The following is a 22,990-nucleotide window of genomic DNA, read 5'->3' as shown; positions in this document are numbered from 1 at the left end:
GAGAGATGTTAGAAGGATAAAATCCACATGCCTTAGCAAAAGATTTGGGTGTGAGAGAAAGAGAAGTCAAAGATGACACCTAGATTTAAAATGAAAAATGCTAACCACCTCCAGAGAAGGAGCTGATGGAGTCTGAATACAGAACCAAACGTCCTTTTAAAAACAAACTTTCTTTTTCTTGTTTACTTCCTTTTGGTCCATGTTTTCTTTCACATTGTGGATAATATGGAAACATGTTTTGCATGAGTGCATGTGTATAATCCACAGAAAATTGTTTGCCTTCTCAAGAAAGGGGGGAGAGCAGTGAAGGGAGGAAGAGAATTTGGAACTCAAATTTTAGAAAAATGAATGTTACAAATTGTTTATACTTGTAATTGGAAAAAAATAAAATATTAAAGGATGACACACGGGTTGTAAGCCTGAGTAAGGGGGTTTGGAAGGGCTCCAGGAGAAGAGGGTTTGAGGGGAAAGGGAATGAACTCCTTTTTGGACACTGGGTTTGAGATGAAGCAGTTGCAATGAGAGGTCACCAGAGAGGTTAGAACTGAATGAGGAGATCTGAGAATCATCGAATCATTGATCATTGAATCAATGGTCGCTGATGAGATCAGGGAGTGAAATAGTATGGAGGAAGAAGAGAAGGGTCCTGGCAGATCCTCAGGGTTAGTTGTCAGGACCTGAATGAAGATTTGGCATAGCAGAGAGAAGAAGGTCAGGTAGGCAGAAGGAAAAGCAGGAGAGGAGAATATCCTGAGTAGCAGGAGAAAGTGATTGATAGTGTCAAAGGCTGCAGAGAGATCAAGAAGGATGGGGACTGAGGAGAAGCCAGAGATTTAGGCTGTGACAAGATCCACTGTATCTTTGGGCTGAATGATGAGGTCAGCTGCCAGATTCTTGAAAAGGGAAAGAAGAGGAAGTGGAGGCTCTGCCAGAGGCAGGATGTACAGAGAGCTTGGAAATGAGGAGGGAATGAACAAAGCTGCTGGCAGCAGGAGCTGAAGGAAGAGAGAGAGGGGGCTACCGACAAATTGTCAAGGTAGAATGCACCAGGATTTGACAATTATTGGATAAAAGGGGAGTGAGGGAGAAGGCATTTAACTGGTTGAAAATGTGGACACCAACACCTAAAAGTAGGGCAGTATCATCAACAGATATAGACAAATAAGGGGAGGTGGAGAATAGGTTTGGGGGTGGTGGTGATAGTGAGCTCAAATTTGGACACATCAAGTTTGTATACAATCCAGGTAGAGAGGATGACCAGCAACTAGTTGAAAAAATGGGAACTTCAGCTCAGGGGAGAGCTTGAAAATGGAGATAAAAATAAATAAATAAATTATCCTAGCAGTGTTTATATAACACTTAAAGGTTTGCAAAGAATTTACAGGTTCCTACCCTTATACTTCACAACATCCTTGCAAAGTAGAGGCTCTCAGCATCCTCATTTTACCTTGCCGAGGATCGCACAGCCAGTAGGTTTCTGAGGCAGCATTTGAACTCACATCTTCCTGATGTCATGGCCCATATTCTACTCATTGCCCCATCTGCAGTTCAAAAAGATTTGGGCTTCATAAACTGATAGCATTTTTGAGATGGAAGATACCATCTTCCAATCTAGTCAAATGCCATCTTCTCATGTTGCGTTGAGAGTTTTTTCCATTACAATTTACCTGCAGGGGTGATACCTGAAGGTATGAGAGCAAGAAAAGAAGGCCAACAAGAAGACTTTTGAGGTGCCCACTTCAAAACATTAAAAAATAAAACCCCTCACCTTCTGCCTGAGAATCAATACTGTGTATTGGGTCCAAGCCAGAAGAGAGGTAAGGACTAGGCAACGGGGAATTCATGACTTGCCCAGGGTCACACAGCTAAGAAGTGTGAGTTTTGAACCCAGAATCTCTTGTCTCTAGGCCTGCTTCTCAATCCACTGAACCACCTCGATGCTTCTGGGGTGTCCATTTTCTAAACAGATAAGGTGGCAGCAGAAGGGGCAGTCTGAGAGAATGGAGGTGAAAGAACCAAGAGGGGCCATTTCAGAAATCTAGAGAAAGTAGGGAATGGAGAAGGGGTTGAAGGGCCAAGGCCTCAGGTGTCCCTGAGATCAAAGAAAACCTTAGAACACTCAAAAAAGGATTTAGCTCCAGCATAAGGAAGTCCTTGAGAAGTTTAAGTACTTTTACTTTTGTCATTTCAACCTGTCAAGAATGTGGTGAGGACCCAGATTTCCGGGGTTAAGCCTGAGGCGGCCCAGGTGACTCTGAGCAGAGAGAGGTGGTTGTTTTCTTCCACAGGCGTCTCCTTCTCTGATAAAATGACTGGCCCGGTCCAAAGACCCAGTGATGGAGAGGAAGGGCTGCTTACTGATAGACAGCTGGGCCGGGAGTTAGGAAGAGCTGGCTTCCATTGCCTCAGACACACTGACCCGGCCACATCCATCAAACAATAAACACTGATTATGCACCTACTACTTACCGGGCACTGTGCCAAGCGCTGAGGATTCAAAGAGAGGCAAAAGACAACCCCTCACCTCAAGGAGCTTATTATCAAATGAGGGAGAAAATGGCCAAACAGAGACAGAGCAAGCCATGCACTCCCCTAAATAGGAAGGGACGGAAGGAAAGTGCTGGGACTGAGGGCTGAGGGAAGGCTTCCTGTAGCTGGAATTTAAAGGAAGCCAGCAAAGGAGGAGGTAAGAAGAATTTCCCTCCTCACGCATTAAGGTTCTCGAGTACAAAATGGGCCGCGTTGATTCTCAGGAGGCTGCTCTGACTTAATTTGTTCAGGTCTTGAGCAAGAGAAAATAACCTGAGCCAGCAAAGGCGGGGATGGGTCAAGTGTTAACTCTTAAGCCTTGCAAGGGCTGGGGGGGGGGGGGTTGACATTTGGGGGCCTCCCTGGCCTCCTGATGGAATCCTGCTCTCAGGTCTCAAACAGGAAGTGGGCCTAATTCTAAGCTGTTGCCGGCGCCTCCATAAATACCTCCTAATAATGGGGATGAGGATAATTAGGCGAGGCTGGGCTTCCCTGGCTTCTGAGTGGGTGGGAGAGGAATGTAGGAGACATCAGGGCTGGAAGAAGGGGAGCTCGCATGGGACCTCTCTTTGCTCCCACCTCCAGGGGTCCTTCTGCCTCTCATCCCTTCCAAGTTCAGGAATGGGAAACATGGATTCAACTGTGCAAAAAGGTACTTGGGAGGTATGGATTTGGACAACCCAGGCTAGGCTCTCAGCCACTTGGCCACCCTGATGATAATAACAACTACTAGCATGTCTACAGCTTTACAGGGGAACTCTTTGGAGCCTCACAAGAATTCTAGGAGCTGGGTGCTAGTGGGATTCCCATTTTAGATGATGGAGGCTGAGCCATTACGTGATTGAGGCAGGATTTGAACTCGGGCCTCCCTGATCCCAAGTTCCGGTTTCTATCCAATGCACCAGTGAACGCCCTTATGATGTATCAGGGCTTTAGGGGGAGAGGAATCTCTGAAACTCTTAGGTCTTCGGCTTCTCTACTCTTCGTCCTCTTCAAGAGATTTAGTCCCTGAAACTCTGCCTGGAAAAACTGGAGAGAGTGGCTGGGGCAGGCCACAGCGCCGTGAGCTCTCTCAGGGCTCCGATGAAAGGGATGCCTATTCCCCTGACAAGCTTGGCTTGCTCCAGAACTCTCTTACTTAGAAACGGCCCAGGCCTGGGGAGCCAGGCTGGGTTAATGTGTAAGCCACACAGGAGCCTCTGGAGGGGGAGAGTAAACACCTCTGGGGTTTGGGGAAGGGGGACAGAGGAGGGGGGTTATTTGGCTTCCCCAGAAGCTCTGGGCCCTGAGGCATTCCAGGGTGAGCCAGGCTTAAAGGCCGAGCAAGCCCAGGCATTTCCATCTCTCCAGTGGGTGATGTAGAGACAAGAGGCCCGGCTGCTGGAGCTCAGACAGAGGTGTTTGGGCCGGGAGCTGGAGCTGGGCTGGGGCCATTCCCCTCACTCGGCCTGGCGGGCAGGAGAGCTGGATCTGGATCCGGGCGGCAGGTCCCTGGGCTTCTCCGAGCCTATGAGGATGACAACAGGGACATTCCCGACTTCGCAGGGAATGGCTCTGCGGAGCTTAAAAAGCCAATAGAAACGGGCCATCAGGGACCCCGACGTCCGGCGAATTCGGGGCCCCGTCGAGGGAGGCCCAAGGGCTCCCCCTCGGTGCTCACGTCCACAGGAGAGCGTTTGTCCGGAGCCTGGCACCACAGCAGGCGCTGGATAAATGCACCGGCTCCGTGCCAAAGTGAACATCTTTGTTCACACCTCCCCGCCCCGCTCCGGGCTGGGGCTGGACGCGGTGGGCTGGGGGCTCCACCGTGCAGCCACACTGACACCTAGTGGCTCGGGTCAGAGAAGCCCCGGCCGTTCCGGGGCCCCGGGCACGTGCGGGGGAGGGGGCGGAGCACCCCAAAGAGGGGGAGCGAACGCAAGCCTGTCATGGGCTCCGACGGGGCGGGACGGACATGGGCAGGCCGGCTGAAGGCGAAGGTCACTCCCGGGACCCGAGGGATCGGAGGGGCCCGAGGTGGGAAGGCGGCCGGCCCCCCCAGCCGGGGCCCGGTCCGAGACGGACGGCCCCTTCCCTCCCCCGGGGGTGGCGTTGGGCAGTAGGCGGGGGAAGCCGGGGCAGCGCCGGGTTAATGAGGCTGGGGGAGGGGGCGGGGAGGGGGCGGAGGGAAGCCGGAAAGAATCCCTGGGTGTCCCCTCTGCCGGTTCACAACCTTCCCTCTCCGGGCGGCCGAGGCAATAGCTCCCGCTCCCGAGCGCCGGTAGCCACCCTCCGCGGAGGCGGCCGAAGCACGCGGCTTCCCAGCTCCCCGAGCTCTGCAGGTGAGCCGGCCTGGACGGGGCGGTAGGCGGCAGCTCCTGGCTCGCGCCGGCCCCGCTCGGGATAACTTGGCAAAGTTGGTCTGCGTAGCTGCTGGGGAGGGGCGGGCCGCGCCTCGCCGCGCCACGGGGGCTCCCTTCGGAGCCGGGGGTGGGGGTTGCCCGCGGAGGGGCCGGGCCGGCAGCTCCTAGGGGTTTTGGCTCTGAGCGAACTAGGGGCTGCGAGAGTGCGGGCGGAGCTCCGGGACGGCTGGCGGGCGGAGGGCCAGAGGGGGCGGGAGCAGAGGCGCCGCGGGGGAGGGGCCGGCCTGCCTGAGGGGCCGGCGGCGGGGGGCGGCCCCTGACCGCCCGGAGGTCGCCCCGGCAGACGCGGCACAGCCGGAGCGGCGCCGGCCGAGGCGCCTAAGCGCGGCCTCATGCCCCTGCTCCTGTACCCCTCGCTGCTGTTGCTGGGCACCACGCTGACCTTCCGGGCCGGGCTGCGGGTGCTGTCCCGCCTTCCCCTGCCTGTCCACGTGCGGGGCAACCCCCTGCACACCTGGCGCTGGCGCAACCTGCTAGTCTCCTTCGCCCACTCCATAGTGTCCGGACTCTGGGCACTGCTCTGGTGAGTGAGGAGGGGGCTTCCCAGACTCAGGAGGGGTGGGGCGCGCCCGGCAGGCTCACCTGATTCCCATTTTGGAACCCCGGCCAACTGAGAGCAAGGCGGGGATGTCGGGAGGGAGGAGGACAGCGGGGAGGCGGGGGTGAAGGGACACGGGACTCTCACCTGGGAAACCAGAGGTACCTGGCCTAGCCCCAAGCCCCGCCCAGCGCCCGGGTCCGCCCACCTCCTCAACGGCCAATCAGGAGGGGCGGCCCCTCGGAACACCTCCCCGCCCACAGCACGCACACCCACTGGGAGCCTTGATGGCCCAGGGATCTCCCCTGGGTCCCACCTCAACGCCCTCCCTTCTCCCGCAGTGTCTGGGAGACCCCGGAGATGCTGGTGGAAATTGAGACCGCATCATCTCTCTCCGGGTATTTCCTCGTCTGCTTCTCCACCGGTAGGTGCGGGCTAGAGCCAGGGCCAAGCCTGTTACCGTGGAGACCCCCAGTGGGGCCAACGCCGTGCTTTCTCCTTTCTCAGGCTACTTTATCCATGACTCATTGGACATCGTGTTGAACAAGCAGGCCCAGGCCTCTTGGGAATATCTGCTCCACCATGTCTTGGTGAGTGAGAGGCAAAGGAGTGGGAAAGGGAGGTGGAAGGCCTCGTCCAGTTCCCCGATCTTTGCTCAGCTCTTCTTGTCCCCATCCTGGAGGGTGGGATAGCATTCATCGTCCCTGGGAACACACTGTTCCAGAGGCGAGAGCTCTCCCAGGGTCCTTTCCCCACCTTCCCGGGCTCCGGAGCCAAGCATTCTTCCCACCTGCAAGGGGCTGGCAGTAGAAATCTGGGCTCTGAAGAGAAACGGAGCTTATTGGTATTCCTGTAATTATTTGACACATGACACTCTGGAAGGAAGACTTGAGCCCAGGCAGACTACAAGGGAAACAAGGGAGTGTTGTGTGAACCATCGAGGAACTGCAGGCCTCCCAGAGGGAGGGGGACAAGTTACTGGGAACTAACACCCAGGCCTCAGGGAGCTGGGTTGGGCAACAGATGAGAGCGCCCTTTGCATGTACCCACATGTCTGCCTTGCCCACTGTGGCTGTCCAACCGGGTCTACCAGCTTCCTGTGCCCTGAGAGAAAACTAAGTTGTCTGTTAGCGTAGCTGCCCTAGCCGGGAAGATGGGGGCTCAAGGTCACCCCGGGGAACTTCTTCCATCGGTGTTGGATGGGCTTTTCTGTCTCTTCCTCCTATGACCCATCTCAGAAAGTTTTTGAATACAAAATAGTAGGCCTACAGAGGAAACCAGCTCTATAGAAGTCCAGCCTCCAGCTCTTCTGTAGCCCAGGGGCCAAGCAAACTGCCACCCCAGAACATGTCATCTTCACTTTGAAAATGTCACCCCTTAGCTGGCAAGGTCTTTGGCTGTGTGGTGTACTTGTTTTAATGCTCCCTGTTCTGTTGCCAATCTCCCGACCCTAGGCCATCTTTGCCTTTTCCTCGGGCGTCTTTAAGGGCAGCTTCGTGGCAGGTGGAGTCCTGATCCTCTTAGTGGAAATCAGCAACATCTTCCTTACCATAAGAATGATGTTGAAGCTCAGCAACCATCAGGACAGTGTTTTCTACAAGATCAATAAGTACATCAACCTGGTCATGTACTTCCTGTTCCGCGTAGCCCCTCAGGCCTACCTCACCATGTATTTCCTCCGCTATTTGGGCCAGAGGACACAGGGCGCCTTTCTGCTTGGCATCCTGCTGATGGTGGACATGATGATTCTTGTCTATTTCTCTCGCCTCCTTCGATCGGACTTCTGCTCAAATGGAAGGGCTCCCCCTTACCGTAACAAAGATAAGTTTTTGACTGAATAGGTCCAGCCCATCATTTGGGAAATTTGGGGACTTTTATCCATGTGGTATAGGTACCTCTTTTGGCAACGGCACCTATTTCTCTACCAACTTATATGTACTATTGAAGATACTAAAAAAACAAACAAAAAGCCCACCCTCAAAAAACCACACCGCCTGGAAGTCCTGTGTATTTTCTATGGTCAAACAAAGCCGCAAATGGATGAGAAAATTCTGGGCACAGTAGGTTGGGGAAGAGTTTTGTGGGTTCCTTGGTACAATGAAGGTAAAGCCAGGCCAAAGAAAGGTAGTTTGGGAATAAAGACTATAGAACAAGTACTTTATGAGACACATCGCAAATCTTTTGACCTGCCAGACTTCCTCTCACATCTCATAGCTTGACCATGTTCTGCTCCTCTTGAAGATACTGGTCCAGTCACACATGGGGGTGAATGTGGGTCGGTGGCAGGATTCGCACTTCTTGACTTCAGGTTAACTATGCTGTGCCAATCATAGGGGCAGCTCAGATTGTGAACTTAGAAGGCCCTACCAGGAGTTAGGCACAAATGGGCCAACCACATTTCTAGAAATGGGCAGAGCACCAACCTGGAACCGGAGCTTTCTCTAGGGCCAGGGGAGGTCAAAGCCTGAAGCCAGTAGCAGTTCTCTCCCATCAATCCCTCTCTAATTGCTAGCTCCCTCTCCCTCCTTCCCCTGGACTAGAGGGGGTGGCTTTCCCTTCCCCCAATGGCTCCCCTTACAGGAATAAGCAGTAGTCAGGCAGTGAGAAGGTACTGTTTAAACAACCCGAGGACAATGGCCTCAGCCCTGGGGGATAGCAGCCAGCTTCCAGGCCACAAGGCAGAGCAGTGAGGCTTTATTTCCCCATGTAAACCCTTCATGGTGTAGGTGAGTCACCAGCCATGGACAGGCAAGCTGAATCGCCATTAACCTCTATTCCCATCCTTGCTTGGGGCCCCAATCCTTAAGGAGAAAAGCCAAGCACTTGAATACTGGAAATGTTTTATTGAAGGTGGAGCAGGATAGCTGGATAGTTTAGATGATTCCAATCTGAAAAGAAAAAAGCCAGAAGTGTTACCAAGAGCACGTAGGGGACGCCAAACCTCCCTAGCTGGGCAGCAGCACCTTGAAGCTCTTACATAGGGAAGAAGCCCCCAACACCTGTGACACAATGGGGGTAGGGGTGGATAACTGGGTCCCGGGATGTTCCACTGGGCTGCCCATTGCTCATTTTGGATGGGGTGCATCAGCCAATGCAGAGTAATCACTGAGGCTCAGGCTTTGGTCACTCTGACTCATCACCTGCACCCAGGGAGGGAAGCAGTTCAGAGAGGGAGGCTACCTTCCATATACTCACTTTGTTGGCAACGTCCAATGCGTCATAGTCAGGAGCAAGTCGGACATAGGCCTTCTTCTCTCCGTCAGGCCTAGGATAGAAAAAGTGACCTTAGTACCTAACTGCAGCACCTCTCCCTGAGGCTCCTATCCCCTTTTATGCCTGCCTCATGCATCAGTGGTTCCTTTGTTAGCATCATTTTTTTTCCGGTAAAATGATATTTTTCCATTATTTGCATGAATCCTGGAAACAATAACCTCTTAGTTGGATAAGAGCTCTGTCTGCAGTCAGGAAGACCAGAGTTAAAATGGCAGTAAAATTTCACTAGCCAGCAAAGAGAAAGCATACTATTTATGGATTAGATTGCAGGATGCATTTCCCTGCCAAAATCTCTCAACCTCAACATAACTGAGATGGATGGCTAAGTTTCAGCACCCACCCATTTCCCTCTGCCACCCAAATTGCTGTGTTGCCTGAACCCCAAATGGGTTTTAAGAGCAGATTTTGCCCCCTCTGTCTGGGAGTTCATCCTCACCGGATCAGTGTGTTGACCTTGGCCACATCAATGTCATAGAGCTTCTTTACTGCCTGCTTGATCTGATGCTTATTGGCCTTGACGTCCACAATGAAGACAAGAGTGTTGTTGTCCTCAATCTTCTTCATAGCAGACTCAGTGGTCAAGGGAAACTTAATGATGGCATAGTGATCAAGCCTGGGGAAAGAAAGAGGAGGGACATGGAAGTTCTAAGGCCTCTAACTCTAGAAGGAACAGGGATGCTTTTAATCAACTGATGCAAACTTAAAAAGCCCCACAGTACCAACTGAGGCAGCCTGTTCCTTCTTACTGTCAGGGGGTCTAAGGAGAATCCTAGGGCAGAGCAGGGTGCATCAGACACTGAAGTTGCCTATCATTTTACTCAGACTTTGGTCGCTATAGATATCATCATCTGCACCCTGATGCTAGCACTTATCCCGAGAAGGTACCACAAAGACAAAAACATTTCCCAAACTGGCATGATCCTACAATTTGCAGAGAGAATTTACTTTCTTATGTGATCAAAGGAGAAATTTGGAGGTAGAAAGTGCTTGGGGGTGAGTGGGGAGACCCCCTCAGAAACATCTAAGAGTGGAATTAGAATCTAACAGAATCTGAGTAGGCACTTCAAGCTTCCTGATACTGGGGGAGTAGGAATATGCCACTAAGCTTTTTGATTATCATGACACATACTATTACTAGGAACTTCCTCAACTCAAAAAAATGAAGGCAACTGGTCCATGTACTCCCAGACTCTATTCTGCAAACACTCCCTGAAAGACTGGCTCCTATGGGCTCACACAGCAGTGAGGCTGCTGGCTCCACATGCTTCCATTTCCACTGAGTCCACATCACATCTCCAAACTATTAGTGGAAATCTAGAATATCCTTTAACCTCCTCCCACCCTAGTTTTACCAAAGAGAAAGGCAAACGAAGACTTGAAGTGTCTAGCATGCTCTCTCCACTCCCAATGCCTCATTGGTAGTAGTGACCAAAACCCAAATGAATGAGTGCTGGTGGAAAGCAGGCAGTGGTGTTTACAGCCCATCCCTACAAATTATACTTTTGGCCTAGTAGTTACCACTTCTGCCACCTTCCCAAAGGCCTCCCATAAGTCTACAGTTATAAGATCCTACTTGTTTCTCCGAGGAGCACTTTTCCGAGGGTATTTGGGCTGCCTTCGAAGTCTCAGCGTCTTGGGTCGCCTGAAGGTAGGAGACGTTCGGATCTTCTTCTTTTTGTGGCTATGGACACCCTTCAACACTGCCTTCTTGGCTTTCAAGGCCTTGGCCTCTGTCTTGGGGGGGACAACCGCTTGGGGATAGAGAAGGAAAAGGGAATCAATCTACAAGATTCTCCAGGCCAACAAGGGGCTGCTCCTAACCACCCCAATGCCATCAGTGGTTCCTTTGACAACATCAGTATTCTCAGGAAAATACATGTTTCCATCATTGGCATGAGGCTAAATAGTTCTTTAGGGTGAGATCCTCCAGGTTTGGAGAAGATTTATAGATTCATTTTATTATTTTTAAAAACCCTTATCTTCCATTTTAGAATCAATACTGTGTATTGGTTCCAAGGCAGAGGAGCGCCTTAAGGACTAACTAGGTCAGTGATGGCAAACTTTTAGAGATGGAGTACCAGCCCCCCCCCCCCTGCTCCCATGGGACTGCTGGGGGGGGGGGGGGGGCGGCGCATGTAAAATGAGGTCTGTCTTCAGCAAGTGTAGAGAGGGGGAGAGGAGGGACCTGAGTGCTCCCTCCTCCAGTTCTGCCACCCACCTTACCCCCTGTGCACTCCCATTGGGCTGCTAAAGCAGAGGAACACATGACTTTTGAACCCAGGACCTCCCATCTCTAGGCCTGGCTCTCAATCCACTGAGCAACCCAGCTACCCCCAAGAATTGGAGATTTTAAAAATTGGAATCAAACTTGTTCTCCATCCCAAAAAGTCCATTTTCTAATTTCTAAACCAGTCTTGTTTCCTTTAGAAAGAAAAATTAGCTTCCTTTGTGGTCTTGTGGGTTTTGTTTTGTTCATTTAAAAACCTCATTCTTTGAAAGGATCCACAGGGTCATAAATAGCCAGTTAGTAAATATTGATTAAGGATCTAATAGGGGAGGGAGAGCCAGATGACACCAAGAGAGCAATACATAGTATTGATTCTAAGGAAATACTGTTTAAAAAAAAGTTAAGGAAAGGCTAATAATGCAGATTAAACTTAAAAGTATATGCAGGGGCAGATGGGAAAATCAGGAGATACATAGTAAGGCCTGGGGATGAGGTCCCTAAGTTCAAATCTGGCCTCAGTGTGAGCCTGGTCAAGCCACATCGCCATTTGCCTCGGTTTTCTTGTCTGTAAAACGGAAAAATGTAAGCGGTTCCAGTATCTGGAACAAGAAAATCTCTCATGGGGTCACGGTGGGTCGGGCACGACTGATAACCAGCATGTGCCAGGGACTGTGCAAGGCGCCTGGGATGCAGAAAGGCCAAGGACAGGCCGGGACTCTCCAATGGTCGGCTTGATCAGATCCCAGTTATCAGACACGATTCTCCGGGACTGAGTCTTGGCCCAAACCGCTGCAGAGCCGGAAGCCGAGCCCGGAGCCTAGCATCCTACCGAGCTCTGCAGGCACTATCCCGCAAGGACGGGCTGGAATCCACACGGGGAGAAGACAACGCGAGAAGGTACTCTCGCCCCCACATCGCCATTTCACAGAAGCGTAAACGAAAGCCCTACAAGGAGCCCTGGCTTGGCCGGAGCGAAAGGTGAATGGGAGAGTCCGGGCTAGGGGAAAAGAGCCTCCCCAAGTGGCCCCGGCCTCAGGTCCCCGGACGCCGGGCCTGGCCGAACACACGTGGTCCGCCCCAGGGGCTGCTCCAGGATCGGCCTCGGCGATGGCAGCAGACCGAGGAGCACCAAGTCTGGGCTTCTCTGGTTCCTACTAGACCCGCCGGTCCACCACTGCCGCCTTGAGCCCAGCCTACCCCCCCGGGCCCGGACTCCTCACCTACCTTCCTTCTTGGGCTTCGGCGCCATCTTAGAGGAAAAGGAGGAAAGGGTCTTCCGCGAACCTTCTCACAGGCTTATAGAGCCAACTCTCGCTCAAGTCTCGCGAGTATTCAAGGCTTCCAAAAAGGACTGTGGGAAAAACGCCGAGTCTAAGGGGAGGAGGATTATGGTGGTATCGGGAAACCCGATGCAGCGCCTGTCGGGATTAGTAGTTCGCGTTCCATACCGATCTCGGAAGGAAGAGCGCCGAATTGAGCATGCTCCCAAGATCCCGAGGTTTCATGGGAAACGTAGTTTATTGCTGACACGTGGTTATTTGGTGGCTAGGTGCTGTTTTGAGAGCTCAGTTCTGAGCTGTTTTGCTTTATCCAGGCGCTGTGGGCAGAATGTGCCTATATGAGGTGGAAAAGGGAGGGATTTGAGCCTGGATCTTTGCGACTGTTTTTCTTTTTGTTACACTGCACTACAGAATCAGTCAACAAGCATTTATTTAAGTTTGTACCTTGAGCCAGGTTTGAGCCAGTCAAAATCAGTTCTGACAACCTCACAAGTCATCTAGTCAAATGTCCACACCGTTACCGCTGAGGATCACACTCAAAGTGATTTGCCCAAGGTCACCCAGGTTGTACATTGCCGACCCAGAATTCTACCCCAGGTCCTGTGCCTCTAAACCCCAATGATTGCCTCTCCTTTATGTGCCTTATATTTAGTAGTCATTAAAGGGGGAAAGTGAGCAGAGGAGGGGGAAGGAAGGAAGGAAGGAAGGAAGGAAGGAAGGAAGGAAGGAAGGAAGGAAGGAAGGAAGGAAGGAAGGAAGGAAGGAAGGAAGGAAGGAAGGAAGGAATGGAGGAAGGAAGGAAGGAAGGAAGGAAGGAAGGGAGGAAGGGAAGAAGGGAGGAAGGAAGGGAGGAAGGGAGGGAGGGAGGGAGGAAGGAAGGAAGGGAGGGAGGGAGGGAGGGAGGGAATGAGGAAGGAAGGGAGGAAGGGAGGAAGGAAGGAAGGAAGGAAGGAAGGAAAGAAGGGAGGGAGGGAGGAAGGAAGAGAGAGAGGGAGGGAGGGAAGGAGGAAGGAAGGGAAGGGGAAGGGGAAGGAATGAAGGAAGGAAGGGAGAAAGGAAGGAAGAGAGGGGGAAGGAATGAAGGAAGAGAGGGAGGGAGGAAGAGATCTGAGAAGTGAGAGAGACTGTAGTTGCAGACAAGTGGAAGAAACCTAGGGAGAATTTTGGAGCAGAAATGGCTGGAGCAAGGATGCCTGAGACTTCAGCCCAGAGAAGAGAAATTAACCCCTCCAATATACAGAAGCCAAGAAAGAGCAGCTGAGATAGCTAGACTTTTCCAAAGTGGGGGGGGGGGCGAGGTGGGTACACCGAATGCCAGTTCTCAGGACACATCCCTAATCCTGCAAACTGTCAGAATGCTGGTGCAATGCTCTGCTTCCTCCCAGGAATTCCAGGTCGTTCTGGTGAATTAGTCTCCTCTTCTGACTTTCCAGACCATTTAGAGAACAGCCTAAACTGGGCTGTCCCCCTCAGTCCCATGGCAGCTCATTTCGCCCACGGTTCCTGCCCTGCCTGCCTCCCAGTTCCATCAGTTTCCAGTACCAGTAGGGCCTTGGCACGAGCCTTGTTGAGAAAGGGGAGGGGGAGTCGAAGGCGCCTGCAAAAAGGAGTGAGTTCCCCACACCCCTTGGTTCCTTAGAAAAGCAGGAGGAGCCGATCGGTGATGCTGTGACCCCTTTCCAAACTCCTTCTTTTCCTACAGAACCCAGGAATCCAGGAGGAGCTCTTGGGGCCCCTCAGGCTTTAGACAGTTCTGTTGGGTAGGTGGGGGGCAGAGAGGAAAGATGAGGGCACCCCGACTTCAAAAAGGGCTCAGCCGTCATCCTGTCCAAGGAGAGAATGGGGCTGAAGGTAGGGGTGGAGGTTAACACACGGAGAAGAGGGTACCCTCATTCTGCCAGGGGGGAGCTGGCACACACACGCGCGCATACACAAGCACACCAAGGGTCAGCGTAGCTCCTGGCTCGTTTCCCGGGCCCCGAGTTCCTAGTGGTTCCGGCTGTACCCGGCGTTTCTCCCCCTCCCGCAGCCCCCCGCAGAGGGTTAGGGGGAGGGGAGAGGGCAGAAGCCGCTGGCAGACTGTGTGACTCATTGCCGGGGGAGTCTGAGGAGGCGCCGCCCCTCGGCTCTGTGCCCCCCTCTCTCTCCTCCCTTTTCCCTCGTCCCCTCCTCCCCTCCCCGACCCGCCTGCTCTGGCAAGTTTCTTCAGGCTCCCTCAACCAAAAGATCTGGACCTTGCCCGGGGTCCCGCTCCCTCCTGGTAAGTAGGCAAGGGCCCGCCGATCCACGCGGGGAATAGCTGCGTGGTCCGAGGGCACGATCCACATCTAGCCCCGGCGGGCAAGGCCAGGGCCGTGAGGGAGTGGCACAGCCTGGATGGGCCGGGGGCGCGGAGGGAGCAGCTCTAGGGGGCTACAGGCCCCGGGAGATTCCGTGACAGACTGAAGGCGCCCCGGGTAGCTGGGGGGGGGGCACCGGACGCAGCCCGAGAATCCCCGAGCCCAGGTCGGGAGGGGTGGGGGTGAGGTGGGGGGGGGGCGCCGTTCCGTTCCTGGAATTTCCGGGGATCGGGTTACAGCGCTGAGCGGAGCGGAGATGGCCAGCAGCGCGCGGACTTAGCGAGGGAAAGCAAGCTCAGCCTTTGTAAGCGGGGCCCCGAGGTTCAAGACCCGGCCCAGCTACGTACGCATGGGACCTTAGGCAAGTCCCTTAACCTAGCTCCATGCCCACCTCAGTTTTTTCATCTGTAAAATGGCGAGGAGTTGGGCTGGGTGCCTTCTAAAGCCCCTTCCAGCGGGATCCCAGGAGCCCGCCACTGCCTTTGTTACGTCCCCGGCCCGGGGGGCAGGGTGGCTCCCCGGGGTTCTTCAGACCCCCGTTTTGCCGTAGAGCGTTCCGTCCTCCTTGCCTTTCACGGTCTCCTCGAGCTCCGTGCCAGGATACAGACAAAAGCGGGGGGGTCGCTGCCCTCAGCAAGCTTTCTTCCGAAGAGGGTCTCTGTCACAGCAGGGCCCCCTCCCACCCCGGAAGGGCCTCCCCCAACTTTCTGCCGCGCTAGATTCTCTTTGGATCCCGGGGTGGAAAGTCCGTAACCCCGGGCCATTGTCCGGCGAGGGGATTCGTCTGTGTAGGGGCTTCCCAGCGCGTCCAAGAGCGGCGCCCGCACGAACGCCTTGGTGTTGGGGGATGAGCTCAGAGGGGCTACCTCGGCCGATCTCCGTCCCCCAGGCCAGGCTGGCTCCCCGGAGCTCCCTTCCCCCACCCGCCTCCGGCCAGGCTCTAGCTCCCAGAAGCGAGGATGAACATCCTGGCTCCGGTGCGGAGGGACCGCGTCCTGGCCGAGCTGCCCCAGGTGGGTGGCCGCTCTGGGGTCTGGGGCTCCGGTGGGGGCCGAGGGCGAGCGAGACCCCCCCATGGGGCGCCGTGGCATGGGGAGTGTGTGGGAGGGAAGGGAAAGGAGACCGGCCACCCCTGGGCTCCTCCGCCCGCCCGTGCTTCAGAAGGTGGGGCTCTCGGGAGGGAAGGCCCGGCGCCCCGCCCCTGGAGCTCCTCCGGGCGGCTTCGGGGTGGTCCAGACGGGCAGAGAGAGGCGTGGTCCTCCGCCCAGCTGCCCCCCCCCCCCCATTTCAGTGTCTGAAGAAGGAGGCTGCCCTGCACTCCAACAGAACTTTCCACCCGCGGGTCAGCAGCGCGTGCCAGGAGCAGAGGACAGGCACGGTGGGGTGAGTGCTGGGCACGCCCGGGGAGCTGAGCATGGCACACCGGCCCAGGGGGCACTGTGGCGGGGCCGATGATTGACAGGAAGGAGGGAAAGAGATCCAGAAAGGGCAGAAACGGGCCGGCCTGAATCCAACCCCCCAAAGCGGGCATCCAAAGAAAAGCCGGAGTCAGGAAGACCCGAGTTCAAATCTAACAGCAGACGGTGACTGGCTGTGTGACCCTGGGCAAGTCGCTTGACCCCCACTGCCTAGCCCTTACCTCTCTTCTGCCTTGGAGCCAATACCCAGTATTGATCCTAAGAGAGAAAGCGAGGGTTTAAAAAAGAAGATGGGCCTCAGAAGCCAGAGAGATAAGGAGAGACCACCAGGGACTAGGGCCAGAAGAGGGACATGGTGCGAGAGCTGGACCATGTCAAAGGTTCTAAAAGGCCTTAAAAACCAAGCAAAGCTTCTATCTGAGCCTGTCGGTGATAGGGAGCCGCTGGAGTTTATGGAGGGAGGGGGGTGCGATCAGGTTGGACTGGGGTGGGGGAGGGTCCCCACCAGGGCAGTGGTAGCATCAGAGGAGGGAAGGGGACAGGGAAGTGAGGAAGGCGTGCTTACAGGCCTAAATGTTGGAGATGTGAGCCTGGAGATCCGACAGAGGTCAGGGCTGGACAAACGGATTGGAGATCACCATGAAGCCCGGGGGTGACCCTCCTTAACAATCCTTGGGAAGCCCGCTAGTCACACCAGCCCCAGATCATTCTCTGCTCCTTCAGGCACATCGGTGCACGGACACAAGGACGCCTGGGCTCTGGCACACACTCAGACACACTGGGACACGGATGATTTTAATTTCTCATCTTGGCATTTACTGGGAAGGGGGATGAACAATCCTCCCAGAAGCAGGTTGTGGGCCGGAGACCATGTCTCCTAGCTGTGTTAGTCCAGTGAGTGTTGTTTTTAATTTAATTAAAAAAAAATGGGGGCATCTGGGTAGCTCAGTGGATTGAGAGCCAGGCCTAGAGATGGGAGGTCCTGGGTTCAAATGTGACCTCAGAAAGTTTCCAGCTGTGTGACCCTGGGCAAGTCACTTGACCCCCTTTGCCTAGCCCTCTTCTGCCTTAGTACCCTATTGGTTCTAAAGGTGGAAGATAAGGGCTTTAAACAACCCCCCCAAAAAAAACAAAAACAAAAAAACCCTTACTGTCTGTTTTAGAATGGATTCTAACTATCAGTTCAAAACAAAAGAGCAGTAAGGGCTAGGCAATGGGAGTTAAGTGACTTGCCCAGGGTCACATAGCTAGGAAGTATCTGAGGCTAGATTTGAACCCAGGACTTCTGCCTCCAGGCCTGGCTCTCTAATCACTGAGCTACCTAGTGACCCTTAATGAATGTTATTGCATGTTAAGGAAATAAGAGGTTAGTCCATTCACTGAAGTCCGGCCTCTGCCTCCCCCTTCATCATTCACTATGCTTGATGGTGCCCCTCAGCCCATAGGAGGACCTCCTTCCCAGCCTGGCAGGGAGGCCTGGCTGCCCTACTGTGCTTGGCTTGGCCTCCAGCCATAAACTCCTTCTCTTCTCTAACCAGTTCTCTCCCCGCTCCCTCCTTCCTTAGGAAACTGAGTGGATGCGACTGCTCGAGGAGGAGCAGGGAGCTAACCACCATCTTCCTCTCAGTAGGTTCAAGATCTCCAAGGTCATTGTGGTGGGGGACCTGTCTGTGGGGAAGACGTGCCTCATTAACAGGTGAGAGAGAGGAGAGCTGGAGAGAACTGAGAGAGACAGGGGGAGAAAGAGGGGGGGAGGGAGAAGGAGGAAAGGAGAAGGGATGGGAGGGAGGGAGAGAGAGAGGGAAAGAGGGAGGAAAGGAGAGGAGGGGAGAAGGGATGGGAGGGAGAGGGAGAGGGAAAGAGGGAGGAAAGGAGAGGAGGGGAGAAGGGATGGGAGGGAGAGGGAGAGGGAAAGAGGGAGGAAAGGAGAGGAGGGGAGAAGGGATGGGAGGGAGGGAGAGAGAGAGGGAAAGAGGGAGGAAAGGAGAGGAGGGGAGAAGGAGGAAAGGAGAGGAGGGGAGAAGGGATGGGAGGGAGAGGGAGAGGGAAAGAGGGAGGAAAGGAGAGGAGGGGAGAAGGGATGGGAGGAATGGGGGAGGAAGAGAGGAAGGGAGAGAGACAGATGAGAGAGAATGAAGGAGAGAGGAGGAGAGAGTGAGGAGAGGGAGAGAGAGAGAGGAGGGAGGGAGAGACTGAGAGTGAGAGAGAGAGAAGCCTCTATGTGAGCGCTGGTGCCTAGATGAGTGTGTGTGTGCCTGGCTGAGTCCCGGGGCCAGCCCTCACCTCCTCAGCTTTCCTCTTCTTCCTTCCAGGTTTTGCAAAGACACCTTTGACAAGAATTACAAGGCTACCATTGGGGTGGACTTCGAGATGGAGAGGTTTGAGGTGCTGGGAGTCCCTTTCAGCCTGCAGCTGTGAGTGCCCTCTCCCTTGGGCGTCTCCCATCCCGGAAGCCCAGCCTGCCTTGTCAGCCATCCCCGGATCACAGATGTGGAGCTGGGGGTCCCCGCATGCCCGTGACAGCACCCACTTCAGGCCCCCTGGGTGCCCGTCGGTGCCCCACAATCCATTCAGATCTCAGTTCCTCTAAAGCCCCCTGAGGAGAGGCAGGGCTGGCGGCGGGGTTCCGGTCACTGTGGTCGGGTCTTTGGGCCGGGATGGCCCGGCCTGCCTTCTGTAGCTCGGGTACTCTTCCTCCGCGTCCGGCCCTTTAAAGCCGCGGCTCCAATGTCGCGGCGCCCCGTCCGGCTCCTCCGTGCCCGATAGCACTCCCTGGCGTGGCTGCGGATGACTCCGGCTGCCCGTTTCCCTCTCTGTCCCGCCCCCGCCCCCCACACGCAGCATCCTCTCTCTTAGCTGGGACACGGCCGGGCAGGAGCGGTTCAAATGCATCGCGTCTACTTACTACCGCGGAGCCCAAGGTGAGGGGAGGCCGGGGAGGGGGGGGGGGCGGCTCCCTGCTCCCTCCTGGAGCTGCTTCTCTCCCTTTCTCAGCCATCATCGTCGTGTTCAACCTGAATGACGTGGCCTCCTTGGAGCACACAAAGTACAGTACTGGGGAAGGGGGGGTTGGGGGAGAGCCGAGGGAAGGGGGAGGGCCTGGGGCGAGGCGAGGGGGGAGGGGGAAAGGGCCTGGGGCGAGGCGAGGGGGGAGGGGGGAAAGGGCCTGGGGCGAGGCGAGGGGGGAGGGGGAAAGGGCCTGGGGCGAGGCGAGGGGGGAGGGGAAAGGGCCTGGGGCGAGGCGAGGGGGGAGGGGGGAAAGGGCCTGGGGCGAGGCGAGGGGGGAGGGGGAAAGGGCCTGGGGCGAGGCGAGGGGGAGGGGGAGGGCTCACGTTTACTGGCGGGCACCAGACAGTGGCTGGCCGATGCGCTGAAGGAGAACGACCCTGCCCACGCACTTCTCTTCCTCGTGGGCTCCAAGAAGGACTTGAGCGTGAGTAGCCGGAGGCTAGGGCTGGGATCGGGTGCCGGAGCCGGGTGCAAGGCCTCCACGAGCTCCTCTCCTTAGACGCCGGCCCAGTACGCACTGATGGAGAAGGACGCGCTCCAGATGGCCCAGGAAATGAAGGCCGAGTTCTGGGCCGTTTCGTCTCTCACCGGTGAGCGGCGGGGCGGCCTCCGGGCTCCGCCCCCTTCTTCCGGCCTCTGTCCCCCCTCCGGGTCGCCCCCAGCCCCTCCCCATTTCCGTCTGTCCCTCGGGGAGCCCCACCTTGCCCTGCCCTCCGAATGCCGCCCCTCCCCCCAGGTGAGAACGTGCGCGAGTTCTTCTTCCGCGTGGCGGCCCTGACGTTTGAGGCCAACGTGCTGGCGGAGCTGGAGAAGACGGACGCTAGGCGGATCGGCGACATTGTCCGTAAGTGCCCGGCACAGAGGACCATCAGGGAGGCTCCAAGCTGGAATAATACATGCTAGAGGGGCAGCGTGGATGGAGGCTAGGCCAGGCCTGGAGTCGGAGGTCCTGGGTTCCAATCTAGCCTCGGGCACTTCCGGGCCGTGGGACCCTGGCCCAGTCAGCTGGCCCTCCCGTCTTAGTGGGATTCCAAGACCGAGGGGAGAAGGTGGGGAGCAGGCAGAGTCCCTCGAGGGCCTTCTCTCCTCCCCTAGGAATCAACAGCCACGACAGCAACCTCTACCTGACCACCAACAAGAAGAGAGCCAAGTGCTGCCAGTGAGCATGCGCTGGCCCTGCCCTCGGACTGGGCCCATCCTGTTTGCACTGAACTGTTTTTCCAGACCAAAGAGCTGTTCCCCCGAGGGCAGCAGGACCCCGGGCCCACCCCGCATCTCTCTTTTCAGGGGGGGACTTTGGACAGGAACGGCACTGCAGCTTTGCACTGCCTGCCGGCCACTTCCCTGCTTTTGTGCCTTCCGGAAAGGGGGAATCTGGGAATCACCAGACTTGGGGTTTTAGAGGCAGGAGTCTGGGGGCCCTTGAAGGGATGCACAGAGCTGACCGTGGGGGTTGGGGGGCATCTAAAGGGACTTGGGCCGCTGCGCTTGAAGAACGTTCCCCAAACCCATTACTGGTGCCTGAAACGCCACCATTAGAGCGATTCCTTTGGCTTAAACTTTGGGCTCTCCCTGCTTTTCAAGAGCTAGAATTCTGCAAATTCCTGGGAGTTTATGGGTCTCTTCCTGGGGCCTCTGGAGATAGATGGGGTCCAATCCGTGAGCCCGGCCCTCTTTAGACCAACAGGTTCCTGCTTATAAGGTCACGCATGCTCCGTAAGCCGGCTTCCCGGATGTAGCTTTCCTTCCAGGGCGTGCCTGACCCTCCATCCTTAAAGGGAGAGCTTGGCCAAGCTCGGAGAGTTCCTAGAAGGGACCCCACCCCGGAGATCAGTCTTCCCACCCCCAGCTTTATTTTAAGAGGAAGAAGCGACTTCCCCAAGGCCATATTGAATCAGGGGCGAAGGCAGGACTAGAATACAGCTCTCCAGACCCCCAGTCTAGGAATCCACCGCAACCCAAGCATCGGGTCCCAGGCCCAAGCCTTGCCTCCTCCTCCTCCATGTCTTCGGTTAGATTCCTTCCCCTTCACCCCGATGTTTCCAGGGCCTGGCACCTCCCCATGGGAAGCGGGCTGAATCCTGGCCGGGCCACTCCTAACGTTGGGCCCACAATGAACCCACAATGAACCTCGCTGGGCCTCGGCTTCTGAATCTGTAAACGGCCTCCAAGAACCCTTTCATTTCTCTGTGCTGTAAAGTCCTCCCGTGGGTCCAGCCTCGGTCCTCTTGCTTAATCTCGTTTCCCCTTCAGCAGGAGGTCCAGGTGCCCACCTCAACAGCCCCCAGCCCAGGCCCTCCATCCCTTTGGGCTATTATCTGTAACAAGGGAATCAGTTTAAAAGACTGATATATATTAATTTAAGGTCGCCAAGGAATCAGCTATGTAATTCCTAAATGAAAAACTCAAGTCAGCCGTCAACCTTTTATGGAGTTTAATTACAATAGGAGCAAGAAAGGAATTAGAGATAGAAAGAGAGAAAAAGGGAGAGAAGGGAATAGGGCTTAAATACCCCTTCTGTTTAGGCTGGGCCAAAGGGCCTTAGATAGCTGGGGCAAAGAAAAGAGATCAATTCCCTATTACTCACGTGTCCAAAATGGAGAAACAGTCTCAGAGGCCCCCACCTTCAGCTTCCTTCAGAGCAAGCTTCTCAGAGCACACACCAACCACACCAACCAACTTTTCAACCCCCCCCCTGAGTCTTCATACCCCCCTATCCTTAAGGAAAACCATCCAAGTTCCCTCCCCTCAGTTCTCACATCTACCAATCACTGTCCCTCAATTTCCCTGTGCCAATGGAGGCTCTAGCTTAACCCAGGACCACCCAGAGGTCTGTGGCTTTGCACATGTCTGTTGAAGGTCATATTCTCAAATAATTAAATCTTGATCCTTTGCTACAGCCCTTTCTAAATCCTGTTAACCTGAGTAGGGTAGAGATTGGAATAATTAAATTTTGATCTAGGCTGCAGCCCTTAATCCTATTAGGACTGAATAGGGTGGAGATTTATTCCAAGTATCTCCATTGTATCAATTCTAAAATCAATCAAGACTCAAAGAAATTCCTGTTCTATGCTTAAGCATAGGTCAAAGTCCTTTCCATTGTTCAGCAAAAGGTTTCTGTCCTAAAGTAATCTTAAGAAGGGAGGAGGAGGAACCTCCCATGCCAATGGAGTTCCCATTCCAATAGACTATCAGTAAGAAATTTTCCAAGTATGAAATATCCCAATGGTGAAATTTCCAACATTTATAAGTCTAAGGAAATTTGAGGTTTTCATATCGGTTCACAGGCAAACTGGTCTTCCACCCCTGGTCTGCCCTCCGTGATCTGTCTTTGCTCGCTATTTCCCATCCCGTGGTCCACATTTTAGCCATATTGGGGGGGCGGCCTTCCCCTCTGCTCCCTTTTCTTGGGCTCCCCCTCCATCTCCTTCCTTTAGGACGTTGTGCCCCATTGTTCTCCCATTATCTGTGATGAAGTCCCTCCTAGGTCTCCTGCCTCAGTTTCCCCCCAGCACCTTGGCCTTGACCTGCCCATTATACAGTCTGCCCTTCTGTGGGTCCTGTGTGCCTAACACGGGGCTTTGCATACCGCAGGTGCCTAATAAACATTCGTTGGCTTCCAACACCGGCCCTCTGCGTTTGTTTTCGGGGAGCCGTCCGCCGTGGCCCCCAGCCTGCCTGCCATGCCCTCTGTGTGGGCTGATGGGAACACCAGGTACCTCGGGCCACGGATGAAATCCCCTCCCCCAAAGGGGCCGGAAACCTGAGCTCTGGCCCCCCAAGTTTTTGGACTTGAAGGAATTCCTGAGGTACATAACGGACTCGCCCCCTTCCTCCTTCCACCTGAGAAGCCGCAGAGAGCCATTATCTCGGGTGCCCGCCAGCAACCAAGAGGGGCAGGTGGGAAAGCCAGGGGCGAGGCCCGATGTGGGGTGAGGGGGCCCCGAGGAGAGTCTGGGGAGGACATGGGGGCTG

The 22,990-nt window shown here is 55.0% G+C and overlaps 3 protein-coding genes and 4 non-coding genes across 12 annotated transcripts; 2 read left to right on the top strand and 5 right to left on the bottom strand.

Moving 5' to 3' along the window:
• Positions 1–4,676: 4,676 nt before the first annotated feature.
• On the top strand, positions 4,677–7,625 carry TLCD1 (TLC domain containing 1). Of its 2 annotated transcripts, XM_001368726.4 has the most exons (5): positions 4,677–4,850; positions 5,215–5,454; positions 5,811–5,893; positions 5,977–6,059; positions 6,924–7,625. In XM_001368726.4, the coding sequence occupies exons 2-5, from the start codon at positions 5,264–5,266 to the stop codon at positions 7,308–7,310; spliced, it is 744 nt and encodes a 247-aa protein (XP_001368763.1). In that variant the 5' UTR covers positions 4,677–4,850; positions 5,215–5,263; the 3' UTR covers positions 7,311–7,625. The 2 variants fall into 2 exon arrangements, with proteins under 2 accessions (XP_001368763.1, XP_056675511.1); XM_056819533.1 differs by lacking the exon at positions 4,677–4,850 and having other exon boundaries at positions 4,941–5,454.
• Positions 7,626–8,297: 672 nt separating this feature from the next.
• RPL23A (ribosomal protein L23a) lies at positions 8,298–12,352 on the bottom strand. Of its 2 annotated transcripts, XM_001375960.5 has the most exons (5): positions 12,194–12,351; positions 10,316–10,493; positions 9,179–9,355; positions 8,665–8,734; positions 8,298–8,357 (listed from the first exon to the last, which is right to left on the bottom strand). In XM_001375960.5, the coding sequence occupies exons 1-5, from the start codon at positions 12,216–12,218 to the stop codon at positions 8,343–8,345; spliced, it is 465 nt and encodes a 154-aa protein (XP_001375997.2). In that variant the 5' UTR covers positions 12,219–12,351; the 3' UTR covers positions 8,298–8,342. The 2 variants fall into 2 exon arrangements, with proteins under 2 accessions (XP_001375997.2, XP_056675512.1); XM_056819534.1 differs by having other exon boundaries at positions 8,298–8,734; positions 12,194–12,352.
• On the bottom strand, positions 8,548–8,616 carry LOC130457763 (small nucleolar RNA Z17). Its single transcript, XR_008917037.1, has one exon. It is a non-coding gene; the product is annotated as a small nucleolar RNA Z17 (small nucleolar RNA).
• LOC130457748 (small nucleolar RNA SNORD42) lies at positions 8,813–8,881 on the bottom strand. The gene has a single exon (XR_008917022.1). It is a non-coding gene; the product is annotated as a small nucleolar RNA SNORD42 (small nucleolar RNA).
• LOC130457762 (small nucleolar RNA Z17) lies at positions 9,526–9,597 on the bottom strand. The gene has a single exon (XR_008917036.1). It is a non-coding gene; the product is annotated as a small nucleolar RNA Z17 (small nucleolar RNA).
• LOC130457749 (small nucleolar RNA SNORD42) lies at positions 10,571–10,637 on the bottom strand. Its single transcript, XR_008917023.1, has one exon. It is a non-coding gene; the product is annotated as a small nucleolar RNA SNORD42 (small nucleolar RNA).
• A 1,278-nt stretch (positions 12,353–13,630) lies between the features above and the next one.
• On the top strand, positions 13,631–22,638 carry RAB34 (RAB34, member RAS oncogene family). Of its 4 annotated transcripts, none has more exons than XM_056819532.1 (11): positions 13,631–14,509; positions 15,478–15,601; positions 15,880–15,971; positions 17,572–17,702; positions 18,319–18,420; positions 18,863–18,927; positions 19,001–19,052; positions 19,358–19,439; positions 19,515–19,605; positions 19,752–19,859; positions 20,111–22,638. In XM_056819532.1, exons 4-11 carry the CDS (start codon positions 17,584–17,586, stop codon positions 20,176–20,178), a joined length of 687 nt encoding a protein of 228 aa, XP_056675510.1. In that variant the 5' UTR covers positions 13,631–14,509; positions 15,478–15,601; positions 15,880–15,971; positions 17,572–17,583; the 3' UTR covers positions 20,179–22,638. The 4 variants fall into 4 exon arrangements, with proteins under 4 accessions (XP_056675510.1, XP_056675507.1, XP_056675509.1 ...); XM_056819529.1 differs by having other exon boundaries at positions 13,638–14,509; positions 17,634–17,702; XM_056819531.1 differs by having other exon boundaries at positions 13,640–14,509; positions 17,637–17,702.
• The last annotated feature ends 352 nt before the right edge of the window (positions 22,639–22,990 follow it).

Source organism: Monodelphis domestica, chromosome 2 (genome assembly GCF_027887165.1).
Source record: "Monodelphis domestica isolate mMonDom1 chromosome 2, mMonDom1.pri, whole genome shotgun sequence".
Lineage (NCBI taxonomy): Eukaryota > Metazoa > Chordata > Mammalia > Didelphimorphia > Didelphidae > Monodelphis > Monodelphis domestica.
Note: the sequence above shows the minus strand (reverse complement) of the source record. Positions and strands in the feature narration are given on the sequence as shown.